Genomic DNA, 23615 nt, shown 5'->3' on the forward strand with positions numbered 1-23615 from the left:
AGGCCATCTGGCCCTGGCACTTTCCCACTTTTCATCTTTTTAATGGCCTTCTTTATCTCTCCTTGAGTAATTGTCTGGTCTAATATCTCTTTTTCTTCTTTTGAAATTTGTTTTAGGTGATGTTCTTGCAAAAAGCAGTCTATTTCTTGTTTTGTTTCCTTTCCTCTTTTATATAAATCCTTATAATATTTTTGGAATATCTTTCTTATTTCTTTTGGTTCTTCCACAATCCTTTCTCCTTCCCTTATCTTACTAATCGTGTTTTGTTTTCTTCTTTCTCTTATTTGCCACGCCAAATATTTGCCTATCTTATTTGCAGATTCAAACGTCCTTTGATTCATCCTTTTAATTTTCCATTCTACCTCTTGGCCAATTATTGTAGAAAATTTAGCTTGTGGTATCTTTATATTCTGCTTTGCGGTCTCCTCACTGGGGTTGATAGTTAACTTTCTTTCATTTTCCATAATCTGTGTTAGGATCTGTTCCTTCTTTGTCTCTTTTTCTTTTCTTACTTGACTATTTTTCTGTATTAGAAAGCCCCTCATAACTGCCTTTCCTGCGTCCCACACCGTCTCTATAGCAGTTTCCCCGTTTAAATTCCATTTAAAATAATCTTCTATTGTCTCTATTGCCTTATTCACAATCTTCTGGTCATTAAATAAAAATTCATTCATTCTGCATCCTTACCTTTTAACTCAATGGAAACCGCATTGTGATCAGATATAGTTCGTGGAAGAATTTCCGATTTAGTTAAATTCTGAGTCAGTTCCTTCGAAATCCAAATGCTATCTATTCTCCCCCAACTTTGATTTGGGTTTGAGAAGAAAGTATATTGTTTTATAGTGGGGTTTTTGAGTCTCCAAGCATCAATTAATCCCAGGTTATTTACCATATCAAAAAAGGATCGCGGTAATTTACCTTCCTTCTTCTTTTGTTTTTTTGTTGACTTATCTAGGCTTGGAGACACCACCCCATTAAAGTCTCCCATTAATATCTTTTTTGGTCCATCCATTCCATCAATTTGTCTCCTAATTCAGAATAGAAGGCGGATTTTTTATCATTTGGAGCATATATTCCCACAACAATTATTTTTTCTCCCTGAAACACCATCTGAACTATGACTACTCTCCCTTGATCATCTTTATACAATAGTTGTGGGTCATATTTTTCCTTTATATAAATTACCACCCCTCTTTTCTTCACCCTATCTGATGTCACAAAATCTAGTCCCAGTCTCTTATTGCTTAATAATCTCTTATGCTTATTTATTATATGCGTCTCTTGGAGACATATTAAATCACAGTTCTTTTTCAATAGTACCTGTGTAATCTGGTTCCTTTTATTTTTATTGTTCAGCCCATTCACATTCCAGTTTAGTATTTTTAACGCCATCTATTATGTAATATTAATTAACTTATCAGGCCTATGCACAATCTACTGTTCTTTGTCTCCTTTCTCTAGTTCTTCTCTTTCTCCTATTGAACTCTCCTCTCTTTCTTCTTCTTCACTCCCCCCCTTTCTTCCCCCTGCTGGTTCTCCACCTCCTCCTCCCCCATCATTTTCCCCAGGTCCTTCTCGTATCTCCTTGCAAATTTTTGAAGTTCTGAAATGGTAGACAGTTTAAACTTTTTTTCCTTGAAATAAAATGAGATACCTTCCGGAAACTCCCATTTGTACAAGATCCCATTTTTCTTCAATTGATTTGTTAATTTTTTATATGGGTCCCTCCTTCGAAGAAATCTCGAAGGAATCTCTTTATAAATAATAATTGGGTTTTCTTCAATATATAACCTTTTAACGTAATTCTGTTTCAAAATTTCATTTCTTATCTCCAATGAATTAAACATGGCTATTACATCTCCTGGCAGTTTTTTCCCTCTGGCTTTGGCCGATTTTATTCTTATTCGGAATATGTTTACCAAGGAATGGTTTATCTCTTCTTCTTTTCTATCTAACCATGTTGCCAGCTCTTTCACCACTTTAACTCGAATATTCTCATTTGAATCCTCTGATATTCCTCTAAATTTTAGATTAGATTGATTTTGTCGCATCTGCGTCATAGCCATGTTATCCAACAACTCTTCCTGTGTCGCTCCTATCTCTTTAACTTCTAGTCTAATCCTGTCCATCTCTTTCTTGCTGTCTTTCGTATCCTTTTGCACCCTCTTCACTGAGTCCTCCAAAACCTTAGTTCTTACCGAGAGATCTTTAACTTTTCCTATCAATTCCCCCACCACTCCCTCCAGTTTCTTATCTAAAGTATCTTGTACCTCTATCAATTTTCTCTCAATATACTGTTCATTATTTTTAAATTCCTTTGTTATTTCGGCCATCAAACTATCATAATCTCTAATTTCTCTTGCCTCCTTCCCCTCTTCTTGTCTTGAAGGCCTCCTTTCCCCTGGTGTTACCACACCCTTCTTAGAACCGTTCAGCATTTGTATATTTAAGATTGATTCCTCCTAATATACTGTAGGGATAGGGTATAGAGGTAACAAAGCTAACGTCTCTCAGATATTACAACAAGGGTCCAAAATTAACTAAATTGGTACACTGCAAGAGTTAGCCCTTATTTGAGATCAAATAATGATAATACAATTTTAACTGTACCTAAATCAAGACATGTATTTAAATCCTCAAAGTCTTATGGTTAAATATAATAGACACCTGAACCACCAAAGGCACTTCCAAATTCAGGGGATTCCCAAATTCGTGGGCAGGGTCCTGCGAAGACGTATTCTTTAACTTTAAGTCCCGAGGTGTATGTCTCTTTAAATCCCGAAGAGAGTCGCAGCCATCTCTGAAGATCGAAAAAACGTATCAGATTGGGATGACGAAAGCGGGTCCCCTTTAACTTGCTCAATATGGCGATCTTTCACAGTCTCACAGTCCCTGTCTTTAAACACAGTCTCACAGTCTTTAAACACAGTCTCACAGAGTGCTGAGAGGGTGCCTATATTCCACACTCCATTTAAGTCCCAACTCTCCCCAAACCTGAGATTTAAACCTGAGATTTAAAAGCAGAAATCCTCCACCGAAACCCGCGTTGGCTATAGCGCTCTCCGTCCCGATGAAACAGAAAAGTCTTTTTCCCCTCTCTCTAGTCCATTTAATAGTTTCGCTGTTACACTACTGTTACCTTGCCTCCGACTCTTTGTACTTTGTGTCTGAGGTCTTTCCACCACACTCACTTGGCGGCTTGTTTTTTCTTGTTTCCTCTCTCCCAGCATCTCGCTATACTCTTTTTTCACCTTACCGCCAGGGGTGGACTCCTCCTCCTTTTCACCAATTATTTCTTCTCCGCTGGGTTCTTATCAGAGCGTTCCTTTAATCTTATCTAAGTTTTCCAATATTTCTTTTGTCCCCACTGCTTTTTCCACAGTGTTTTATAGCTACTTCCCAGCTTCTCTGCTGTTGTTGGAGGTCCGCCGCTTTCCCTCAGAGCTTGAGGCTTCACAGCATGGAGTCTGTTGCCTCCCCTTTATGCTGTAGCTCCAGCCTTGTTAAACGCCGGCAACACAGGCGAGCACAGGCAGCGTCGCAGGGTGCTTTGTCCCGCAGGATTCCCTCCTGTGGTTTCAGGGTTCACGTAGCCTTCGCGACCCCTCTAAATCTCCATGCTGTTCGAGACTCCCCCAGAGGAGTTATCTCGCACTCCTTTTCTGCGGCCGCGGCGTCCCGGAAGTCCATCAGCAATGACAAACCTAAACAGCATCTTAAAAAGCAGAGACATCACCTTGCCAACAAAGGTCCGTATAGTTAAAGCTATGGTTTTCCCAGTAGTGATGTATGGAAGTGAGAGCTGGACCCTAAAGAAGGCTGATTGCCGAAGAATTGATGCTTTTGAATTATGGTGCTGGAGGAGACACTTGAGAGTCCCATGGACTGCAAGAAGATCAGACCTATCCGTTCTTAAGGAAATCAGCCCTGAGTGCTCCACTGGAAGGACAGATCGTGAAGCTGAGGCTCCAATACTTTGGCCACCTCATGAGAAGAGAAGACTCGCTGGAAAAGACCCTGATGTTGGGAAAGATGGAGGGCACAAGGAGAAGGGAACGACAGAGGACGAGATGGTTGGACAGTGTTCTCAAAGCTACTAACATGAGTTTGACCAAACTGTGGGAGGCAGTGGAAGACAGGAGTGCCTGGCGTGCTCTGGTCCATGGGGTCACAAAGAGTCGGACACGACTAAACGACTAAGCAACAACAACATCTGTTGAAGTAGTTCTATCAGCACAAGGACTTACAGCTGCACAATGGGATTACCTCTCCCCGTGCCCCCCCCCAAATCTGTTCTGAGAGTTTGCCCAACGTGTTCTAACGAGACAGCTTCATTGGATACAGCCCAGTGCTTGGAGCGGCCTCCTACCAATGCCCGAACTGGGATTTTAGGCTCAAAGTCTATTGAGCTGCATTTGTACTCACTCTCCCTTTCTCTTTTCTGTGCCGATATATGTGACTTACTCAGAAGCAGTAAATGTGCCTACTACAGTTGCAGACTTGCATGATTAACACCAATACCACGAATGGTAAATGTCTCAACTAAAGCCATTGCTTGTGTACACAGCAAACGTGTGTGTTCAGCTGCGCACACTTCATGTTACGGCACTTTAAGATAAAGTGCCTCCGTCACTTTGTTGGCTTTCAAGAATCATTCTTCGCAAGCCTATAAAATAAATGGCAAAGTGGCGTTGTCCCTTACGCATACTTGCAAGGCTGCTGGGTGGTAAATATTGCTGTGGTTTCTCCCTGCTCTCTCTGCCTAAGGTTGAGCTGTGCTCAGTGAACCAACAGAGGTGGGAGGTGGGGGTTGATGAAAGAGAGGCAGTGAAGACCCCCTGGTGAACAGACAGGGTAACTAGAAAGGAATTTCTTCCTGTCAAGCACAAATCATTCTAATGGGAGACCACTGCTCCCTAAAGGTATCAAACCGAAGCCATTCCATGAATACCACTTGATAATCTCACTTAACGGTGCAGCTAACCTGGAGGTTCTTCAGTGCTGTTAACAGGAAGAGAATGTAAGAGGCTGCTGTATGTTGAGTTAGGCCAATGGTTCATCCAGCTCAGTATTGCATGCACTGACCGATAGAGGTTCCCAAGTGATTGAGACCTGGAGATGCAAGGGGTAGAACCTGAGGCCTTCTACATGCAAAGTTAGGGCTGCCATATGTCCAGGTTTTCCTTGACACTCCCAGGCGGATTTTCAGCAAGTGGGCAAAATGTCTGGGGAAACCTGGAGGTATGGCAAGGGGGTTACGCTCAACAACTACAAAACAAAACTTTGTCCAGATTTTCACTTTTAGGAATAGGGCAACCCTATACAAAGAGGATGCTCTTAACCACCGAGCTTCAGTTTTTACCCCATATGGTGCAAGGTACAGCAATGCTTTGCCTAAACAGGAACAGCTCTTAACTTAAGTTTCAGAAGCTCATAAGGACAAATTTGTGCGAAATTTGTCCATTTTGTTTTCCCAATAAACTTGTGAGGTAGGTAGGTCAGGCTGAAAGATAGCGATGGGCCTAAGGTCACCCAGTGAGCTTCAAAGCTGAGCGGGGAGTTGAACCTTGGTCTCTCCAGGCCTAATTGAGTTCATTCCCCATCAGCTTTATTGTTTCTTCTTCACTTGGGGAAGAATCAGCTCAGCAGGCTGTACAGTGCAGGTTCATAAAGTTCATAAGGAGGACCATGAGGAGAAAGTGGAGAGAGAGTTGTGAAAGTCACCATGTTTAAACTAGCCCTGTCACGTTACAGTTAGTGGAGCAACACTGAGCCAAGCTGTAGCAAGGATTATTAATACAGTGGTACATCAGGTTACATACGCTTCAGGTTACAGACTCTGCTAACCCAGAAATAGTGCTTCAGGTTAGGAACTTTGCTTCAGGATGAGAACAGAAATCGTGCTTCGGTGGCACAGCAGCAGCAGGAGGCCCCATTAGCTAAAGTGGTGCTTCAGGTTAAGAACAGTTTCAGGTTACGTACGGACCTCCAGAACGAATTAAGTACTTAATCTGAGGTACCACTGTACCTCTGTGTTGCAAGGGCACATGGACAGCCATTTTTCTTAAAACAGATGGTAAATGCAGCGTTACAAACTTATTTAAAGTCATTTTACCTTGCTGTTCAGCTGAGGGGGAAATTCTCATGGTGGATTACAGTAATCAATAATAAGATGGTCTCTGCCCTCAGGTTGCAGTCTAAAAGACATGACATAAAAGGAAAAGGAAAAAGAATTAGGAAGGAGGAGGAGGGGAGGCAAACTCTGCCACTGCTTCTTACATCACCATCTTACCCTTATTGATTCAGTAGTGAGTCCTATTGAATTCAGCTGGACTTATTCCCAGGGAGGTGGTGTTAGGACTGCAGTCATAGTTACCAAGTTATTACAAGTGTTCTTTCCAGTAGGGAAAGTTGAAGCAAGCGCCATGCACTTGCTCACGTTCTGGCCAATGGTTGGTCCTCCCACCTGTTATGGTTTTCTTTCTGGGAGGTAAGGGCAGAGCAGCCTCCCACTGGCCCCTTGGCTCCCTCAAAAGTGGGGGACTGAAGGGATTGTGGTCTTTCAAATTACCGTATTTTTCAGCCCATAGGATACACCGGCCCATAGGATGCACCTAGTTTTTTGGGGGGGAAATAAAGGGAAATAGCCTAGTCCTCTCCCAATTTTCTCCTTGCAGGGAGGTTTTTCTTGGGGGGGGGGACATTCAAAAGCAGTATTTTTTATCTGCGGCCTGCAGCACTTTGGTCCATCCCCATGTTATTATGCTGCACACCTCGATTCAGCCCCATGTCGATCTACAAACAGAAAACAGAAAACCACCAGGCGGTTGAACCCTGTTTTCTCCCAGCTCCCATTCATACTCCTTGAGTGCAGAGCCACTTCTCCTTTACAGATGCAAAGTTTATTTGTGTCCATGTTTGCTGCCTGCCTGCTTTTCCTCTCAGAAAGAAGCTCAAAGTTCCTAATAGCGGCAGACTTCAGCCCGCCCCCGCTTACAACAACAACAACAACAATAATACCACCACCAAATAACAACAGTCCAAACAATATGAAAAATTATTCAACAAAATATAGATTGAGCACAATTGCTATGTAGGATTAGGGTGCCCAAATTATACTGTGATGCTTCAGGCTCATTTGCTTGCTTTCTGGATTATACATTGAATAACTTTTAAACCTTTTTGAATGGTGCTAAGTATTTTGTTGACAGTTTTGGGATGGATCCCTACTTGTGTGAGTGGAAATACATCTCTCCAATGTCTCTGGCACACACACAAATGCACATGCAGGTCTTGTTTTCCCTGATCGGGTCTTTAAAGCAGCATATTATTTATTGAAGTCTACTTGGGCAGAGCTAGTGCACAGGTGCATAGGAACCTGCCTTTTACTGGGTCTAGACTATTGGTCTATCTAGCTCAATATTTGTCTACACTGACTGGCAGCATCTCTCTCCCAGGTCTACCTGAAAGTGGCAGGGTTTGAACCTGGGACCTTCTACATGCAAAGTGAACACTCTTCCACTGAGCTATGGCCCACTCTGGTGCAACGCAGTCAATAAGGTGCTGGAGACCTAGGTTCAGGGTTCCCCCTCCCCTCACTGGGGTCAACCTAACCAACCTCCCAGGGTTGTTGTGAAGCTAAAGGCCAGGAAAAGAGTCATGTATACTGCCTTGACTAGAGGGAAGCTGGAACATAAATTCGACAAATAAAAAGGCAGCCTTTTCCAGCCACGAACATTGAGGGATCTCTGAGGTGCTTACTCATGTGCCACACCCGACCTCTTCCTAGTCAAACAGGTTGTCTCTCTTGGTATGTTGCCAGTGCCCTTTCTGGCTTCCCACAGATACGCAGAGAGCATCACATAAGATGTCACTGTGAATTAAAACATTCCAAAGGAAGTGATAAGAGAGGGGGGAGCATGGTACGTTGGAGTCATTATTAGTCAGAGAGCGATAAGGCAGGGAGACGCTGTGCTTTCCAAGAGATTTTGTTTCACACACACCTCCTTTTTCGTTCTCTCGGGGGTTTTTATTATTATTAAATGAACATGATAGCTGAGTTGAAAGGAAGTGTGGCTGGAATGTGGCAAAGTCTTCCTGTAAAACCTGTTGCCTTTCGATAGCGTGCGCAAGGGCAGAGGGGAGGCTGCTTTTCAGCAGACTTGACCAGAGAACTGCAGCTGTGAAAGTCCTTCCTTCCCTCTCTCTTCTCCATGCCAGCTGCGTCCTTCCTCTTGCGGGACACCCATCACAGCTCTTCTCCTCCCTTGCCCCCTTGTGCAAGGAGGAGGAGGAGGAGGAGGAGGAGGAGGAGAGAGAGCTGTGGAATGGGGAGGCAGCCTCCCTGGCGATAAAAGCTGATGATGTCAGCAGTGTGTCAGCGGAGGGAGGCAGCCAGCCTGTGAGACAGGGAGTTACACCTAGCTAAGTGTCTGAAAGTCGGGCAGAGGAGTTGAGACAGGAAGTTGCCCTGCTCACTAGGTGAAAGGAATTTGAGAGGTTGGTTGGAGAGGGGAGGATTTCCCTAAGCATGTATTGTTTTTGAAAAGCCAAACGCCGCACCACAACGGCGCTTTTGAGACATGTGGATATGGAATAACCAAAATCCTTCAAGAAATCAGCTCTGACTAAGAAACTCAGGTAAGCACAGAGGATCTTGCGTCCAGTTTTCCACTACAGCTGCCTTCCTTTTCTGCCCTGTGGGTGAAGTGTTAGTGTAAAGCTGCATGGTTTTGCTTTTCCAAAAGCTGGAGGGGGGAGGAGAAAACTCTCTGTATCAGGCTGCGACCCTAAGTGTATCTAAGTGGGCATAGTTCAGTTTAAATTAGCCAGGCTGGTGCCTCATAAAGTGTGTAAGATCAGAACGTTAATGAGCTTACAGGTTTGACTAGCTGTTGAAATCATCTCACAGGTTGAAAGGTTTCAAATTGTCTTTTGATACTTCTTGCCTGGGTCAAATTTATTTTTTGTGATAGTTTCCAGGGTTTGCTTGCTTGCTTTATAGATGCAGAATATTGTGAGGCTGTTTTATGCATATTTTTTAATGGAATGAGAACTGGGGTAGTCAGCAACCAAGGCTGCTGAAACATTCCTGTGAGCCAGAAACAGGGTATTTTTTTAAAGCACAATCACATCTCATGTGTAGCCTCCTTTTCAACAGAGAAGTCTAGTAAAACAATCATAAAGCACAGTTTGGGCAAAGGCGCAGTTTGGATCCAGTGGGATTTCTGAAGATGAAAGGCTTGCAGAAAGAGTGGTGCTTGGTTCTTCCATGAACACATGTGAAGGATTAGGCCTTATTTATGGCATGAGATAAATGCATTTAAAATAAATTTTAAAAATTGTAATCTTTGATATTTTTGAAGTGTATGGATGCAGAGTGAGGTGGACTATAGTTTGTTTCTCCACTGCAATGGTACACAGCAGCTTATACACACATACACATATTGTTGTATATGTGAAGAATTAAATGTCTCAATGAGTGGGCATGGACTGCAGATTTGTTTGGTGCATACACAAAGTGTGCTCTTCATTGAAATGAATCCTGTGGATGTTTATACTAAAGGTCAGTTCTGCTGTGTTGGAAGGAATTTCTTTGCAAAAAAAAAAAAAAAGTGTGCATAGGATTGTAGCCTAAGGACTTGGCATTCAGTGGGTCCTATGCACACTAACAATGCGATTTCTATGCATGTTTATTCAGATGTTGGACTTACTCCCAGATAAGTGTGTATAGATTGCAGATATTCTTGGCAGTAAACCATATTGAACACTGGCACTTACTCTCAAGCAAACAATAATAGGAGCAGAGTGAAAAGTTGCAGTCGTACTAGCTCACAGAATTGTAGAGTTGGAGGGTACCCCGAAAACCATCTAGTTCAACCCCCTGCAATGCAGGAATCCTGTCTACAGCCATCCCTGGGTGGACTCATACCACCAATAGGTAAACAGCCAAACACGCTCACCCTTTGTTCTAGGGGCACCCAAGCACAGTTATTGCAGTGTATGTGTTGATGAACAATAGCATTCATAAAACAAAAGCAAATAATTCCACATGGGAGCAGAGGTTTTTTGGTGGAATCTGGAAGCGTGCTGCATTGTCTTTCATTTCAGTTTGCCCAGTTTGTAGAGATGTTCTTTTCTTAGTTTAATATCAACCCTTTAGCTCCGTCTCAGCTGCTCCATCAACATCAGCAACAAAGGACTTCATAGCTAAATCACAGTATTGACCACACCTGTCCAAACTCATTGCCTCCAAATTGACCTCTGGTGGGCAGGGCAACTATGAAAACTTTTTGACTTTGTTTTACACTAGTGCTCCTTGAGGAGAATTTTAGGAAGCTGTGCCCTTCCTTCTGTAAGGTCTCAGCAACTAAGAGGGCAGCTATAACCTGGTAGAGCATGAGGCTCTTAATCTCAGGATTGTGGGCAAAAGATTCCTGCATTACAGGGGGTTGAACTAGATGACTCATGTGGACCCTTCCAACTCCACAATTCTATGATTCCAAGAGAGAACTGGCTGATAAATTAGAAAAAGGTGTATTTGCGTAGGTCAGGTATAGAAGGTGGCAATTATTTATGGACCATTGACATTATTCAATATGGAATACTGGCTGGGCCTATAGCTCAGTGGCAGATCACGAACTTCTCATGGAAAAGGTTGCAGGTTCAGCCCCAGCAGCTCCAGCTAAGGCCCAGAGAGAACTCTGTCAGAAATCCTGGAGACCTGTCGCAAGTCAGTATAGACCAAGGATAGGGACCCCACGGTCCTCCTGATGTTCTGGAACTACAGCTCCCATCAGGTGGTCATGGGTGATGGGAGTTGTAGTCCCACAATATCTGGAGAGCAACAGGTTCCCTACCGCTGGTGTAGATACTGAGGTAGATGGGCCAGTGGTCTGACTCAGTATAATATAGCTTCTTGTGTCCTATGACCATCTCTGGAAAGGCCAAGGCTCAGTGGCAGAGCACCTCTGTTGTTGTTTTTTTTTAAAAAAATTATTCAAGGTTTTCTTAATACAATAGAAAAAGCAAACAAAATAACATATATTTTTTTCAGTATCCACATTTTCTTCATTTCTTTGGACTTCCTCACATCTCTCGTTCCTGCGTTCTAAGTTTTTCGAACTTTACCCAGCAAATTATCACCTTGTTTCAATTCTTATATTATAATTTCCAATATTGTGTCCCTAGTTTTAGATAATTTTACCCAAACCTTAAAAGCTTAATTTTAACATAATATTTATCCAAAATTTGTCTTTTCTTATATTTTCATTTATCTTCATATTCCTTTTAACTATCTTAATGGTGCCATATTATTAATAATCTTACATCTTAACACTCATACAATTTACAATATTTTTGTAAATAGTCCTTAAATTTCTTCCAGTCCTCCTCCACAGCCTCGTCTCGGATTCTGCCAGTCATTTCTGCTAACTCCATATAGTCTATCAGTTGCATCTGCCATTCTTCCAGTGTGGGCAAATCTTGGGTTTTCCAGTGCTTGGCGACCAGTATCCTTGCTGCTGCTGTTGCATACATAAAAAATGTCTGATCGTTCTTTAACACCCTCTGGCCGACGATGCCTAAAAGAAAGGGCTCTGGTTTCTTAGGGAAGGTATACTTAAATACCTTTTTCAACTCATTATATATCATTTCCCAGAAAGCCTTAACTCTAGGGCAGGTGAAAGAACGTTCCTTCAGTTTCTTTACATTTCCAACATTTATTATCAGACAAATGGTATTTTTTTGCAAGCTTAACTGGGGTCATGTACCACCTATATATCATTTTCATAATATTTTCTTTCAAGGCATTACATGCCGTGAATTTCAACCCGGTGGTCCATAACCTTTCCCAGTCAGCAAACATGATATTGTACCCAATGTCCTGTGCCCATTTTATCATAGCCGATTTAACCGTTTCATCTTGTGTATTCCATTTTAGCAGCAAATTATACATTCTTGAAAGTACCTTAGTCTTAGGTTCTAACAATTCCGTTTCTAACTTTGATTTTTCCACCTGGAATCCTATCTTTTTATCCATCTTGAAAACCTCTTTGATCTGAGCGTAATGTAACCAATCTCGCACTTTATCTTTTAGTTTCTCCAAACTCTGCAACCTCCAATTATCTCCGTCTTTTTCTATTATTTCCCAATATTTCGGCCATTTGGCCTCCATATTGAGTCTTTTCCGGGCCTTAGCTTCCATTGGTGATAACCACCTTGGGGTCTTATTTTCCAATAAGTCTTTATATTTTATCCAGTGGCAGAGCACCTCTGGCATCAGTGGTTCAATCTTGGGCATCTCCTGGTAGGCCTGAGACGACGCCCCCCCCCCCCACTGAAATACTGGGTAGCTTCTGCCTTGCAGTGTAGATAATGCTGAATTAGATGAGCAATTGGCCTGAGTTGGTATAAAGCAGCTTCCTGTGTTCCTAATAATTCACTAATCTTCTGACTGTGGTAAGAGAGGCATTTTTGGAAGATCGTGGGGAGACTCCTGTCCTCTTCCTTGCCACACACCAGCCTCTTCCTTGCCATGTCCTGTTCACATGCTCACTCCAGTTTCCTCTTTCTCCGCCCTCTGCAAGCCCTACTTCTTCCCGTTTGTTCCCTATTCTTCCACCCCTGTTTCTTCCTGTTCCCATGAAAAGGCGGCACATGGAGCTGCTTTCAAGAGCTGCGCAACACCTCTTGTGTTGTCTGAGGCTTCACGAAGAGGCCCCCAAGGCATCGCCACTGCTGCCAGCACCGGGTGCCAAACTAATTCAAATCACAGCGTCAGCAGCACTGCTTCCAGGGCCGCTATCGGCAATATGAGTAAGGATAAAGTTCACATGCCCCTTTTGGGTGTGTGTGTGGGAGGGATGTTGAATTCTCCCCAAGGTTACTCTTCACTCTCCCTTTGCAGTGAAATCGCTACTAGTCACCATATCCCAGGGTATACTGTTGGTTTATTTGTTTATTCCAGGTTCCATAGTTACCTTTGACTAGACTTAACTGTCCAGGGGTCCTTTACCTTTACCTTGATACAGTTAGAAATCTCACTGCTTAGCATCTGTTCACAAGGCCATGTGAAATTTGAGGGGGGAGGGGGGAAGATTTCTTTGCTTTCTAGTATCAGCTCAGTTGGTTAGAGCATGCTGCTGATAACACCAAGGTCACAAGTTCGATCCTGCTATGGAACAGCTGCATACTCCTGCATTGCAAGGGGTTAGGCTAGATGATCCCAAAGGTCCCTTCCAACTCTACAATTCTGCGATTTATCTCTTACACTATTAATATCCCATGCATCAAGCCTGCTGGGCTAAACTGAAGCATGAGCAGAGGCTCTTCAAAGGAAGCTGCTTAAGAGACCTATGCAATTCATGCTTGGACACAAGGAAGCCTCTGGATTCCAGGTTGTTGTTGTTGTTGCTGTTTGAGTGGGTGGGGATGAGTGGGTAGACTGCTGTTGTCCCCATTTCCTACTTGTGGGCTTTCAGACATAGCGGATTGACCACTGTGGGAGACAAGACATTGGACTAGATAGGCTTTTGGTCTTACCCAGCAGGGCTCTCTGTGTGTGTTCTTAAGTTTAACTGAGTTAACTGAGTGTGGCTTATTTAGCTGTGCCTGCATGTAGCCACAGCTGGCTTTGCAGCACAATCCGGCGCATGCTTGTTCAGAAGCAAGTCCCACTGTGCCCAGTGGTACCTGCTCCCAAGCAAGTGTGCACAGGAAGGCAATGAATGTCTTTACTGAGCACAAACCATAGAAATGTTATCTGCGTAGCCCACGGGTGCCTAATGTTTCCCATTGATAGCTCCCATTTCACAGAGTATGCGGCCCACATACTGTGTCATTGTGGTGTGCTTGGTGAATCTGCATGTTGTAACACTCCGTACTTTTGTCTACATGCTCCCCCACTTCTATGCATCTGGGAATGGTCCAAGTAAGGCATTAGGTGTCTCCAAACATGTTTAATTTTACCACACTACTTGAGTTAAACCATGGCTGGAGAGATCATAATTTTGCTCTGTTATTTACAAACAGTCCAAGCGAAACTTAAATGCCTTCCTTAATTTCTTCCCCCTCACCCCCATACCTCTTTTTTTAATTTTTCATGCTATCAAAGTTGTCTGTGAGAATTGCATGCTGCAGATGGATTGCACTTTCATTTCCAACTGAGGCTCAGTTAGGGTGAGCTCGCCAATCCCTCTTTAGCTCATCAATCTATAATGGATTTTTTTATTAAAAAAAACTAGACAGGTGCACAACACTCACTGCCCCAAGGCAAACGAGACGATAATCTCTGTGATTCCTTGTTTCCACTAAGTACAGAGGGGGCGAAATGTTGCGCACAGAAAGAGAATTGTTCTGTACATGCATTGAATTTTTCTTTCTGAGCCTGCAGAAGACAGACAGTTTTTGTGTGCATGTCCTGTATCGTTTGGTGGTTTCTCTCCTTCCTTTGCTCCCCTCTGCCCCTCTTGTTTTCTGCGTCAGTGCAGCATCACTGATTGCTTAATGCATGTTCTTTTTTTTTATTATTGCAAGTACTGCTTGTGCACTGCCTGTGTAGAGCTTGTGAGCTTCCTATAGGCATTTGATTGGGCACTGGGAGAACAGGACACTGGACTTGGTGGCCCACTGGCCTGATCCAGCAAGGTTCTTCTTCCTACCCTCTTACGTCTTTTATGAAACCATCTCAAGGCAAACTCCATCAGTTACTGGATAGTGGTGCACCGGCAACATCCCCAGTCTGTCTCTTTTGTCCAGCATGTTTTCCTTAAAAGGACTTCATCTACACCTTGTGGGAGAGCAATCACATCACTCTATCTCTTGGATGCTGTCCATGAAATGAAGTTTTAAAAAATGAGCCTGTGCAGGACATGGAATCTTGTGGTTTCAGACCTCTGACACCAGGGGTTTTTAACTGATGGGTTCACTTCCCACTCCTACTGACCTGATGTGTCACTCCAAAGCATATCAGGCCTCTTTGGACATTGGTTTACCCATAGGGAAGTGATATATGGTGGTCAGAGGGGGAAAGGGAAATTACTTTTTGTTGTTTATATTAAGTCTGCTTTGGCTCAAAATGAAGAATGCCTTTAGTTACCCTCCCCAAGACAGCAGTATTTGTTAGACATAAATCCCGGAATTGGTTCTGGGTTGGAGGATGAGCAGAGGATGGCAGAAGAAAGTAAGAGACGCCACTACCTGAAGTTAAAACACACTTGCAAAATGCAATTAGCTACGTACTGTTTATTATGATGTCGCCTTTTAATCTTACAAATGCATAGTGAGTTGTTGTTTCGTACAATTAATCCTCTGCTGTAATTTGGGTTTCTTTGAAATTAAAGTTCTGTGGAATATAATTCTTAATAATGTGGCTGGCTCTTAAATAATTGTCTTTCTTGTTTTGTTTCTCTCACTCTTCCAGTTATTCCAATGGAAACAGCTGGAGAATCTTTATTTCCGTGAGAAGAAATTTGCTGTTGAGGTTCACGATCCCCGTAGGTAAGCAGTGTGTTTGTTGGCCATATCCAAAACATTCGTTTGTCATGCAGCTGAAGCCCTGGGACCTAAATCCATTGCATTGAACACCACAAGTTAATGTTTCGCAGCATATATGGCCAAGCTTGCATTGCTTGTGCCATCCGCAGTACTTATCTCTTTGGCGGCACAAAGCGAACATATCACAACCCTTCTTTTCCCTTTTAGCACAAGTGGGTTTCGGTCACCTCATGAAAAGTTGCTGCGTGCACCAGTTTTATAGGACAAATAAAACAAATTCTGGCACACGCTGTAAAAACCTGCTGGGAAATCGCTACAGGCCTGAATCCACTGGAAATGTCTGCTGCAAATCTTCTATGTAAATAAACGAGAGATGTTTAGTATGTGGTTGCAGTTGTGCCTCAATAGTTTGGGCACAATATTTCTAAGATGCCACACTTGCTTGCTTGTATCTAAAATTAACCTAAGAGTACAATACGAAATACATGCTTTAATTGTGACTGTTGTTGCTTTTTTAAAACAACAACAACAAAACATTCATTGTTTATACCACAAAAATTCATATGAACTGCAGAAGTTAACAAATCCCAAGTCTACACAGTCACACCATAAAAACCACAGGGAGCAGGGGATGAGTATGTTAGGGAAGCTTAAGAGTGCATCCCTATGCATGGCTAATCCAAAGTAAGTTGCATTGAGTTTTGTGTGACTTACTCTCCGGGAAGGATGTAATGTTGCTGTTGCATTGATAAACATCCTTCCCTGAGATGTCCACAGGAGGATACATTTATTTAGTTAGGTCTTTCTAGAGCAGGGATAGGGAACCTGTGGCCCTCCCAGATGTTTTTAGATGTCTTGGGATGAGACTTATCAGCATGACCACCGGCCATGCTGGCTGGAGCTGATGGGAGCTGGCATCCCATAGCAGACTTGGTGTGCTTTTTGGAGACCTGGTGGAAGTGGTGGATGGACCAGATCATTCTCAGCTGGGCTTGCTTGGGTTCTTGGAGCAAGCACTGGTCTGCAAGGAATGGGTGGGGCAGAAGGGAGAGTTGCTGTCATTCATAAAAATTCTGCCTTTATGCAGAGGCTGGACAGGCATGCTGTTGGCACACTGCCTATGTAGACTGATGACAAAGATCTGGTTAAAAAATAATCTGTGCATGCTCTGAAGGAGGAGGAGGAAGAGAGGGGTCAGACTGCTTCATGTACATCTCGGGAGTGGTTTTGCATTTGTGACTCAGTTCTCTAACAAAGAGGAAAGTAAAAAAGCCTGGGTGTAACAGAAACCTTTTTCTCACTGAGGTGGCAAACCTGAGTCTGGAGTATACTACTTCAGATTGCAGAGCATAATGGGTGTGTGTGTGTGTGTGTGTGTGTGTGTGTGTGTCATGATCAAATACTTATCCATGCATAAACTCCAGGTGGTGGTGCTGGCTATTGGTTTCCCCCACCTTAGTGTTACCCTTGTAGAGATCAATAGGGAGGATGGGGACAAAACTTGAATTAGCCGGCTCTACCTGCCATTAACTCTTGCTGCGGCGCTGTGGGTTAAACCACAGAGCCTAGGGCTTGCCGATCAGAAGGTTGGCGGTTCAAATCCCTGCAATGGGGTGAGCTCCCATTTCTCGGTCCCAGCTCCTGCCAACCTAGCAGTTCAAAAGCATGTCAAAGTGCTAGTAGATAAATAGGTACTTACTGGTCCGAAGGGACGGTAAATGGCATTTCCGTGTGCTGCTCTGGTTCATCAGAAGCAGCTTAGTCATGCTGGCCACATGACCCAGAAGCTGTACGCCAGCTCCCTTGGCCAATAAAGTGAGATGAGCACCACAACCCCAGAGTCGGCCACGACTGGACCTAATGGGCAGGGGTCCCTTTACCCTTACCTTTACCACCTACTTTTGGCTTTCCTGCCTTCCACCCTACCATTCCCAAATGGGCAGCAGCAACCCCTGGCTTAGCCCAGGCAATGGGTTTACTAGCTTTTGAGAACTTGGTCAGATAACACCCAAACTGAAAACAGGATATTTCATTATTTGTGGGGAGGGTGTCATCCTCACCAGAACAGAGTTGTTGTGTGACTTCATCTGAACTTTTATTTCTTCATTTTTGAAGAAACAGCAAAAACCGCTTTACGTAGCCTTTTTTTTAAAAAAAATGTTTTTAGAATTTCAGTGTCACGGAGGACTTTTGGACAGAGCGGCCTCGTAGTACAGACCTGGTATGCGAACACTTCTCTGATCAAATCCATCTGGGTTATGGCAATCAGTCAACATCAGTTTTACTTGGACAGGAAACAAAGCAAAGTAAGTTACCCGTCGACAAAGGAATGTTTAGTTGCTGAAAATGCATAGTTTGTCTTTTGCATAAAAAAAAAATACCTCAAGAGAGATTATATCTGACTTGCAAATGAGGCCACAACACTATTTTCTTAACCACAAAAAAGTCAACTGTCTTCTGATTTGTAAATACTTCCATCTCATGTCCCGATGGTGAGATAGGCACCTGGTTGGTCTGTGTAAGAAGCCGGTTGCTGGACTAGATCTTTGGTCTGATCCAGCAAGCCTCTTGGGATCATAGGAAACTGCCTTATACAGAGTCAGAATCAATGGTCCATCTAGTTCAGTATTGTCAACACTGATTGGCAGCAGCTCTCTAGATTTGCAGACAAGAGTTCTCTCCCAGTCCCACGTGGAGATGTCGGGGTGATTGAACCTGGGACCTTCTGCATTCAGGACAGATACTCTACTACTGAGCCATGGCCCTTCCCTTAAGAACTCTTATTCTGTTCTTATATTCTTCTTATATTCTTCTTCTTCTTCTTCTTCTTCTTCTTCTTCTTCTTCTTCTTCTTCTTCTTCTTCTTCTTCTTCTTCTTCTTCTTTATACCCTGCCCTTCCCGGTTCAGAAAACCAGGCTCAGGGCGGCTAACAACAAATTTAAAACACTTAATTGTAAAAGCAGCATAAAACACAGTATAAAAACATGTATAACAATAAAATTCAAAAATCAATTTGGGGAAAATCCATCTAATAAGCATTTGATAGTCACCAGGGCTAGCTGGCTGAATTAGTCCTACGAGGAGGCCAGGGGAGAATTAGCTGTGGGGTCCCAGAGTGGGTAATCTTCAAAAAGGGGAGGGAGAGGGAAGAGAAGGGAAATAAAAGATCGGGCTGAATTCAAATTAAAGGCCAGGTGGAATAGCTCTGCCTTACAGGCCCGACAGAAGGAGGTTAAATCCTGAAGGGCCCTAGTCTTATGGGACAGAGCATTCCACCATGTCAGAGCCATCACTGAAAAGGCCCTGGCCCTGGTAGAGGATAGTCTGACCTCTAAACTATGGTTATTCATGGAACTTCAGGTGCTCTGCGGGGCATACCAGGAGAGGCAGTCCCGTAAATATGAGGGCCCTGTGCCTAGGGGGCATTTTTATTTATTTATTTTTTACTGCCTGTTTTCCCTTCTGTTCGTTTTGAGCCTCTAATAGATAGTCAAGTTGGCTTTAGTGATCAGTGCCCAGGACATAAGTTAAATAGTGAGACAGCATGCATGTAGCTCTTGGAGTGGAGCAAAAGGCCATCTTCTATTTCCCTTTTGTTTGGAGTCTTCGCTAGGGCTAAGCTGATTGTACACGATCACTCACTTTTGTGTGTGTGTGTGTTTAAATTGTTCTAGGCAAAAATCCCCTCAGCCCGAAGCTTGGACGATATTGCAATGGACTTAACAGAGATGGGAACACCGAAGGTTTCGAAATTAGCCACTTTGGAAGCAAAGAGTCAACTTATTATGGCCAGCAATGGTAGCCTAATCTCCTCAGGTAACACATATTGTTTCAAATGTCTTCTGTTTGGAGTCTAGGTGTCTGTATTATGTAACTCAGTTACATGTAGTACAAGGAAAATATGTCTTTCCTTAACATGGGTGAAATTCTACTATATCACGCATCCACAATTGCTGTTTTACAACACACACACCACAATCGAAACAAGGGAAGTCAGCCTTTCTTTTCCCTGAGCTTGTGCTGATTTGGCAATTTTCTCTCACCCTTTTTATATCCCACTGCATAAAACAACTCTAGTTTCCTAAAACGATTCATTTCTGGCTGTTAACATGCCGCCCTATGGAACCTAGTTCCTTCACGGTCATAATAGTCATAGTCTTTCATCCCCTGCAGCCCCCCTTCTGCACAGACTTATGGTGAGGGAAGCAAGAGATCTCTAAAACAGGTCTCACTGGAGGTAGATTGTTTTCTCCCCTGCCCCTTTTGTTGTCCTGCAATTCAAATTCTACAGAATTCAAACTGTAAGAAGCGTGCTTCACTGGTGTGCTGCAGTCCACCCAAATGAAGCTTGCAGACTGCTAGTTGTCCACATTCCACAGTTGGGGAAGCCTTGGTATAGACCAGCTTTCTTCCATCTTGGGTTCCCGGGCATCGTTGGAAATACAGCAACTCCCATGATCCCTGAGCATTGTCTCAAGTAGCTGGGCTGGGATGCTGGGAGTTGTTGTCCAACAGCATCAGCAGGCCCAAGGTTGAAAATTTCTGGTGTAGTCAACACCACTCCTGCAACACAGGTTTACCTAGGGCAATATCAGGGCAGTCAGGTATAGTTAGTACCTTCTCCTTCCTGCCCCACCCAAATGACCTACAGAGGCTTCCTGTATGTCCCCTTCTCCTTCAGCATACTCTGCCCTTAGGTGCAGCAGCCAGCTTGCTGCCCTATATTCTGGGATTTGCAGTGCAAAATGAAAAGCCTAGCTTTGCAGGATTGCACCACTTTGTCCATGAATTCTCTATAAAACATGTACATACCAGACGTCACCTGCATGCACATTTTTAAAGCGTTGTTTGATTATTAGTTCCTCCTAGTGGTACAGCAATAAAACTGCTAGCACATTTGCAAAGCTAAGCAGAGTCCTGTGTGGTTTCAGTTTGGATGGGGGACTCGCATGTTGAGATTCCTGCATTGCAGAGGTTTGGACTAGATGACCCTTGGTGTATTCTTTCCAACTCTGCAGTTACAATTCTGTGCGATTCTATTGATTTATGTGCAACCCACAGATCCTGCAACAAATATGGAAAATCTGCTTGGAAGGATTCTAATTGAAAGGTTCAAAAGGTCAAATTGAAGTGCACTTTTTTTTGGCACAGTAATCCATTTTAAGTAGATTCGATGCATGTTTGCCTATCTTGGCTGGCAACAGAGGTTTTCCCTTCAATTTAACTCTAGTTCTGTTGTGTCCAACTTTGAAAAGGCCACCTTTAACTAAGAAAAGATGTAAGATGTTAGCCATCCACCCCACCCCACCCCACCCCACCCAGCAGCTAACTCTTTAAGTCCAAAAGGAGGAATGAGTTTACAAATCACTGGATCTTACAGGGTCTCAAGATTCAGAGGCCAGCGAAGAGCAAAAGAAAGAGAAAATCTTGGAGCTGAAAAAGAAAGAAAAGCTTTTGCAGGAGAAGCTTTTGCAGAAAGTTGACGAACTGAAGAAAATCTGCCTGCGGGAAGCGGTGAGACCTGTTGCTTGCTTTTCTTTAGCGTGGGTCCAGGACAGGGCTTGTAGCTCAGGGGCAGGGCTTCTGCTTTGCATACGGAAGGTCCCAGGTTCAACCCCCAATATATCCCAGGTAGGGCCAGGAAAAACTCTTGCCTGAAACTTCAGAGAACAGCTGCCAGCCGGGGTTATCAGTAGTGAGCTAGGTGAACCCAGCGCTCTGAGTGCATGAGGCAGGTTCCTATGATGTCCATGCTCATTTTTCCTAATACTGCTTTTCTTCCCCTCCATAGGAGCTCACTGGGAAAATGCCAAAGGAATACCCCCTGGGCACAGGAGAGAAACCACCTCAGGTCAGAAGGCGTGTAGGCACAGCCTTCAAATTGGATGGCAACCTGCTTCCCAGCGAGGAGGTATGTGCAAGCCCCGTTGCAGGTTTCACTTACTTTACAAGGCTGTAAAACGTGTGTCATTGGGACCATCTCCCAGATGCCGTGTCTTACAGTGGCTTCACAGCTTCTTGGTTTTGGTTTGCGTTGGGTCAGTGAAGGGAAATCCCAGATAGGGCGATTGCTGGAAATCTGTGTAGACATGTTCTGAAACAAAGATTAAGCCTCCCTTAATTATTTATGTGCAGAATTCAGCCCTTGCATAATGGCTTTAAAAGCTATCTGTCCTCAGTAAAGATTTAAATATTTAAATTGCTGGGAATTTTGGCCAGTAGTTTCACTAAAGCATTTAACACATAGGGGCGTGCTTAATAGATTTTGTTCTGCCAAATTACATTGTGGTTGAGAAACTGCACTCATTTTACCTCTCCTGGGAAGCTGGGAAAACGCACATACTTCACCTCTCCTAGGGAGTTGATAACTTGGGGGCGGGGGTTCCTGCCCCATAAGGGAGGGTGAGGCTCGAATTCTGCACTTGCTACTTCTGTAGCTCTGACCTGAACCTCTTGGTCTGTCCTTCAAAGTTGTTTCACATTTACTTTGCAAAATCCTTGATTCCCACATATTCCTCATGGATTTGAAAGGCAACCATTTCTGTTGGCTGCCAGATGCCATTATGGTGCCAACTCGGAGCTAATGTAGGAAATGATATAGGGACATTGACATGCTGGAATACAGCCCTCTTCACACTTGACTGCAGAGTGGAACCAAGCCCAAGCAAGTTGCATGGGTTTTTGTTTTACCCAATTGGCACTCTGTTAAGGATACACTCAGAGACTGGCACTCACCATGCATGCTTGCTTTATGCACGTAACGTCCCCTGTAATGCGTAATCGGGAGCAGTTCCTAAGCTAGGAGCACTAAAATAAGCTCCAAATTTGGGGTTTCAAACCCTGTTGCCACACGCAGCTACCCCCACTTCACAATACAGGTAACTCACTACTTGCGCACGTTTAATTTGTGCAGCTTTACGCTCTTGGCAGAAGAATATTAAAAAATAAGAAAGGGGTTGGGTGCCTTGGAAAAATAACTTTGGCAATCCAAAGATATAAAAATAACTTTGGCAATCCATTGAACTCAAAGTGTTTTGACTATACGTGATTTTGACTTTATGTGTAATCCCTGAAACGTAACTCCTGCGTCAGTTGAGTGTCACCTGTGCTATAATGTTTACCCCCTTTGGAAGGATTCCCTTTTGCTCCCCTCACCTACAGAATCTTAAAGCTATCCTACCCTATCACTGATGGATTGGGTGGGAAAGACATAGCTAGAGTGCGATTTGGCACTCTGGCTACGGGTTCCTCCTGTTTGTTCACCATTCATCCTCGATTTGCTTGCACAAAGCTTGCATGGTGGGTAGACTTTACTAAGCATTCATTCTGATTTGTTTTCGGGGCAGTTACATGACACAATGAGCATTCATCCTGTTTTCGCTTATGGAGGTGTTTACATGTCTTCCCATTAATCATTTGCTCTTCCCACACTTTTCAATGCATTTCCCCACCGCTTTGCAAACGTTAAATGTGCAAGCCTAAAGTTCCAGTGTGCTCTTGAATTCCTCCCACAGTATTCTGACAGTCTGTAGGTGCATCCTGTGTTGACAAGCATTTATTGGGCGGGGGAGAGACAAATCATTTGCAGTTCTGACAAAGAGCTAAAGTAATCTTTTCATTGCATGTATGATGCAATTTATGATTATGTTGAAGGACTGGGATAATGGCAACTAGGTCCCCCATGTTCCATGCTCAATAATAGCATAGCGAGATGGTTGCAGAGGCTGCCTGGGGCAAGTGCTTAGCTTCTCTGCGACTTGTTTGCCTCAGATTGATGCTTCTTATATAAGATATGGGAACACTGTTGCCAAAGTCACAAATATGTGTTGTTTGGAGAACTTGTGGAAGCCAGAAGCAGATTTTCTCTTTTAGAGAAAGATGCCACGTATTCTGGTTTTCACCTTATCCTTCTGTATTTCAAACAGTAACTTGCCATGAAGGCTGGCTGGCTTTTACTTTTTTGTGGCTAATGGGTTATTTACACCTCTCTGTTAGTAGGATCCCCTTCCCTTATGTGAGGATAGCATAAACCGAGGTCCTTGTTTGTATATATGAACATGAATGCTTTTGAATCATAATTGTCTAATAAATAATAAGGAGTGCTTTGGGGTTTATATGT

At 43.4% G+C, this 23615-nt stretch overlaps 1 protein-coding gene and 1 long non-coding RNA gene across 14 annotated transcripts in view; one reads left to right on the top strand and one right to left on the bottom strand.

Moving 5' to 3' along the window:
* The window catches only part of FRMD4B (FERM domain containing 4B), a 236393-nt gene that overhangs the window by 195358 nt on the left and 17420 nt on the right, over positions 1-23615 (top strand). For all 12 annotated transcript variants that reach the window (XR_014560473.1, XR_014560474.1, XR_014560475.1 and 9 more), the window contains 5 exons: positions 15422-15498; positions 17663-17801; positions 19171-19312; positions 20877-21010; positions 21288-21407. Coding sequence is in view for 6 of the 12 variants with exons in the window: in XM_083723363.1 (XP_083579489.1) it covers positions 15422-15498; positions 17663-17801; positions 19171-19312; positions 20877-21010; positions 21288-21407 (612 nt within the window). In the remaining 6 variants the exon portion in view is untranslated. The remainder of the gene's footprint in view (positions 1-15421; positions 15499-17662; positions 17802-19170; positions 19313-20876; positions 21011-21287; positions 21408-23615) is intronic.
* The window catches only part of LOC310838269, a 62970-nt gene continuing 45469 nt past the window's right edge, over positions 6115-23615 (bottom strand). Inside the window, exon 3 of one of the 2 annotated variants that reach the window (XR_014560873.1) lies at positions 6115-6197. This is a non-coding gene — a long non-coding RNA (uncharacterized lncRNA). Of the gene's footprint in view, positions 6198-21417; positions 21591-23615 lie in introns of those variants that run through there. The other variant, XR_014560874.1, reaches the window with a different exon arrangement.

This window comes from Podarcis gaigeae, assembly GCF_964106915.1.
Source record: "Podarcis gaigeae genome assembly, chromosome: 2".
NCBI classification, from domain to species: domain Eukaryota; kingdom Metazoa; phylum Chordata; class Lepidosauria; order Squamata; family Lacertidae; genus Podarcis; species Podarcis gaigeae.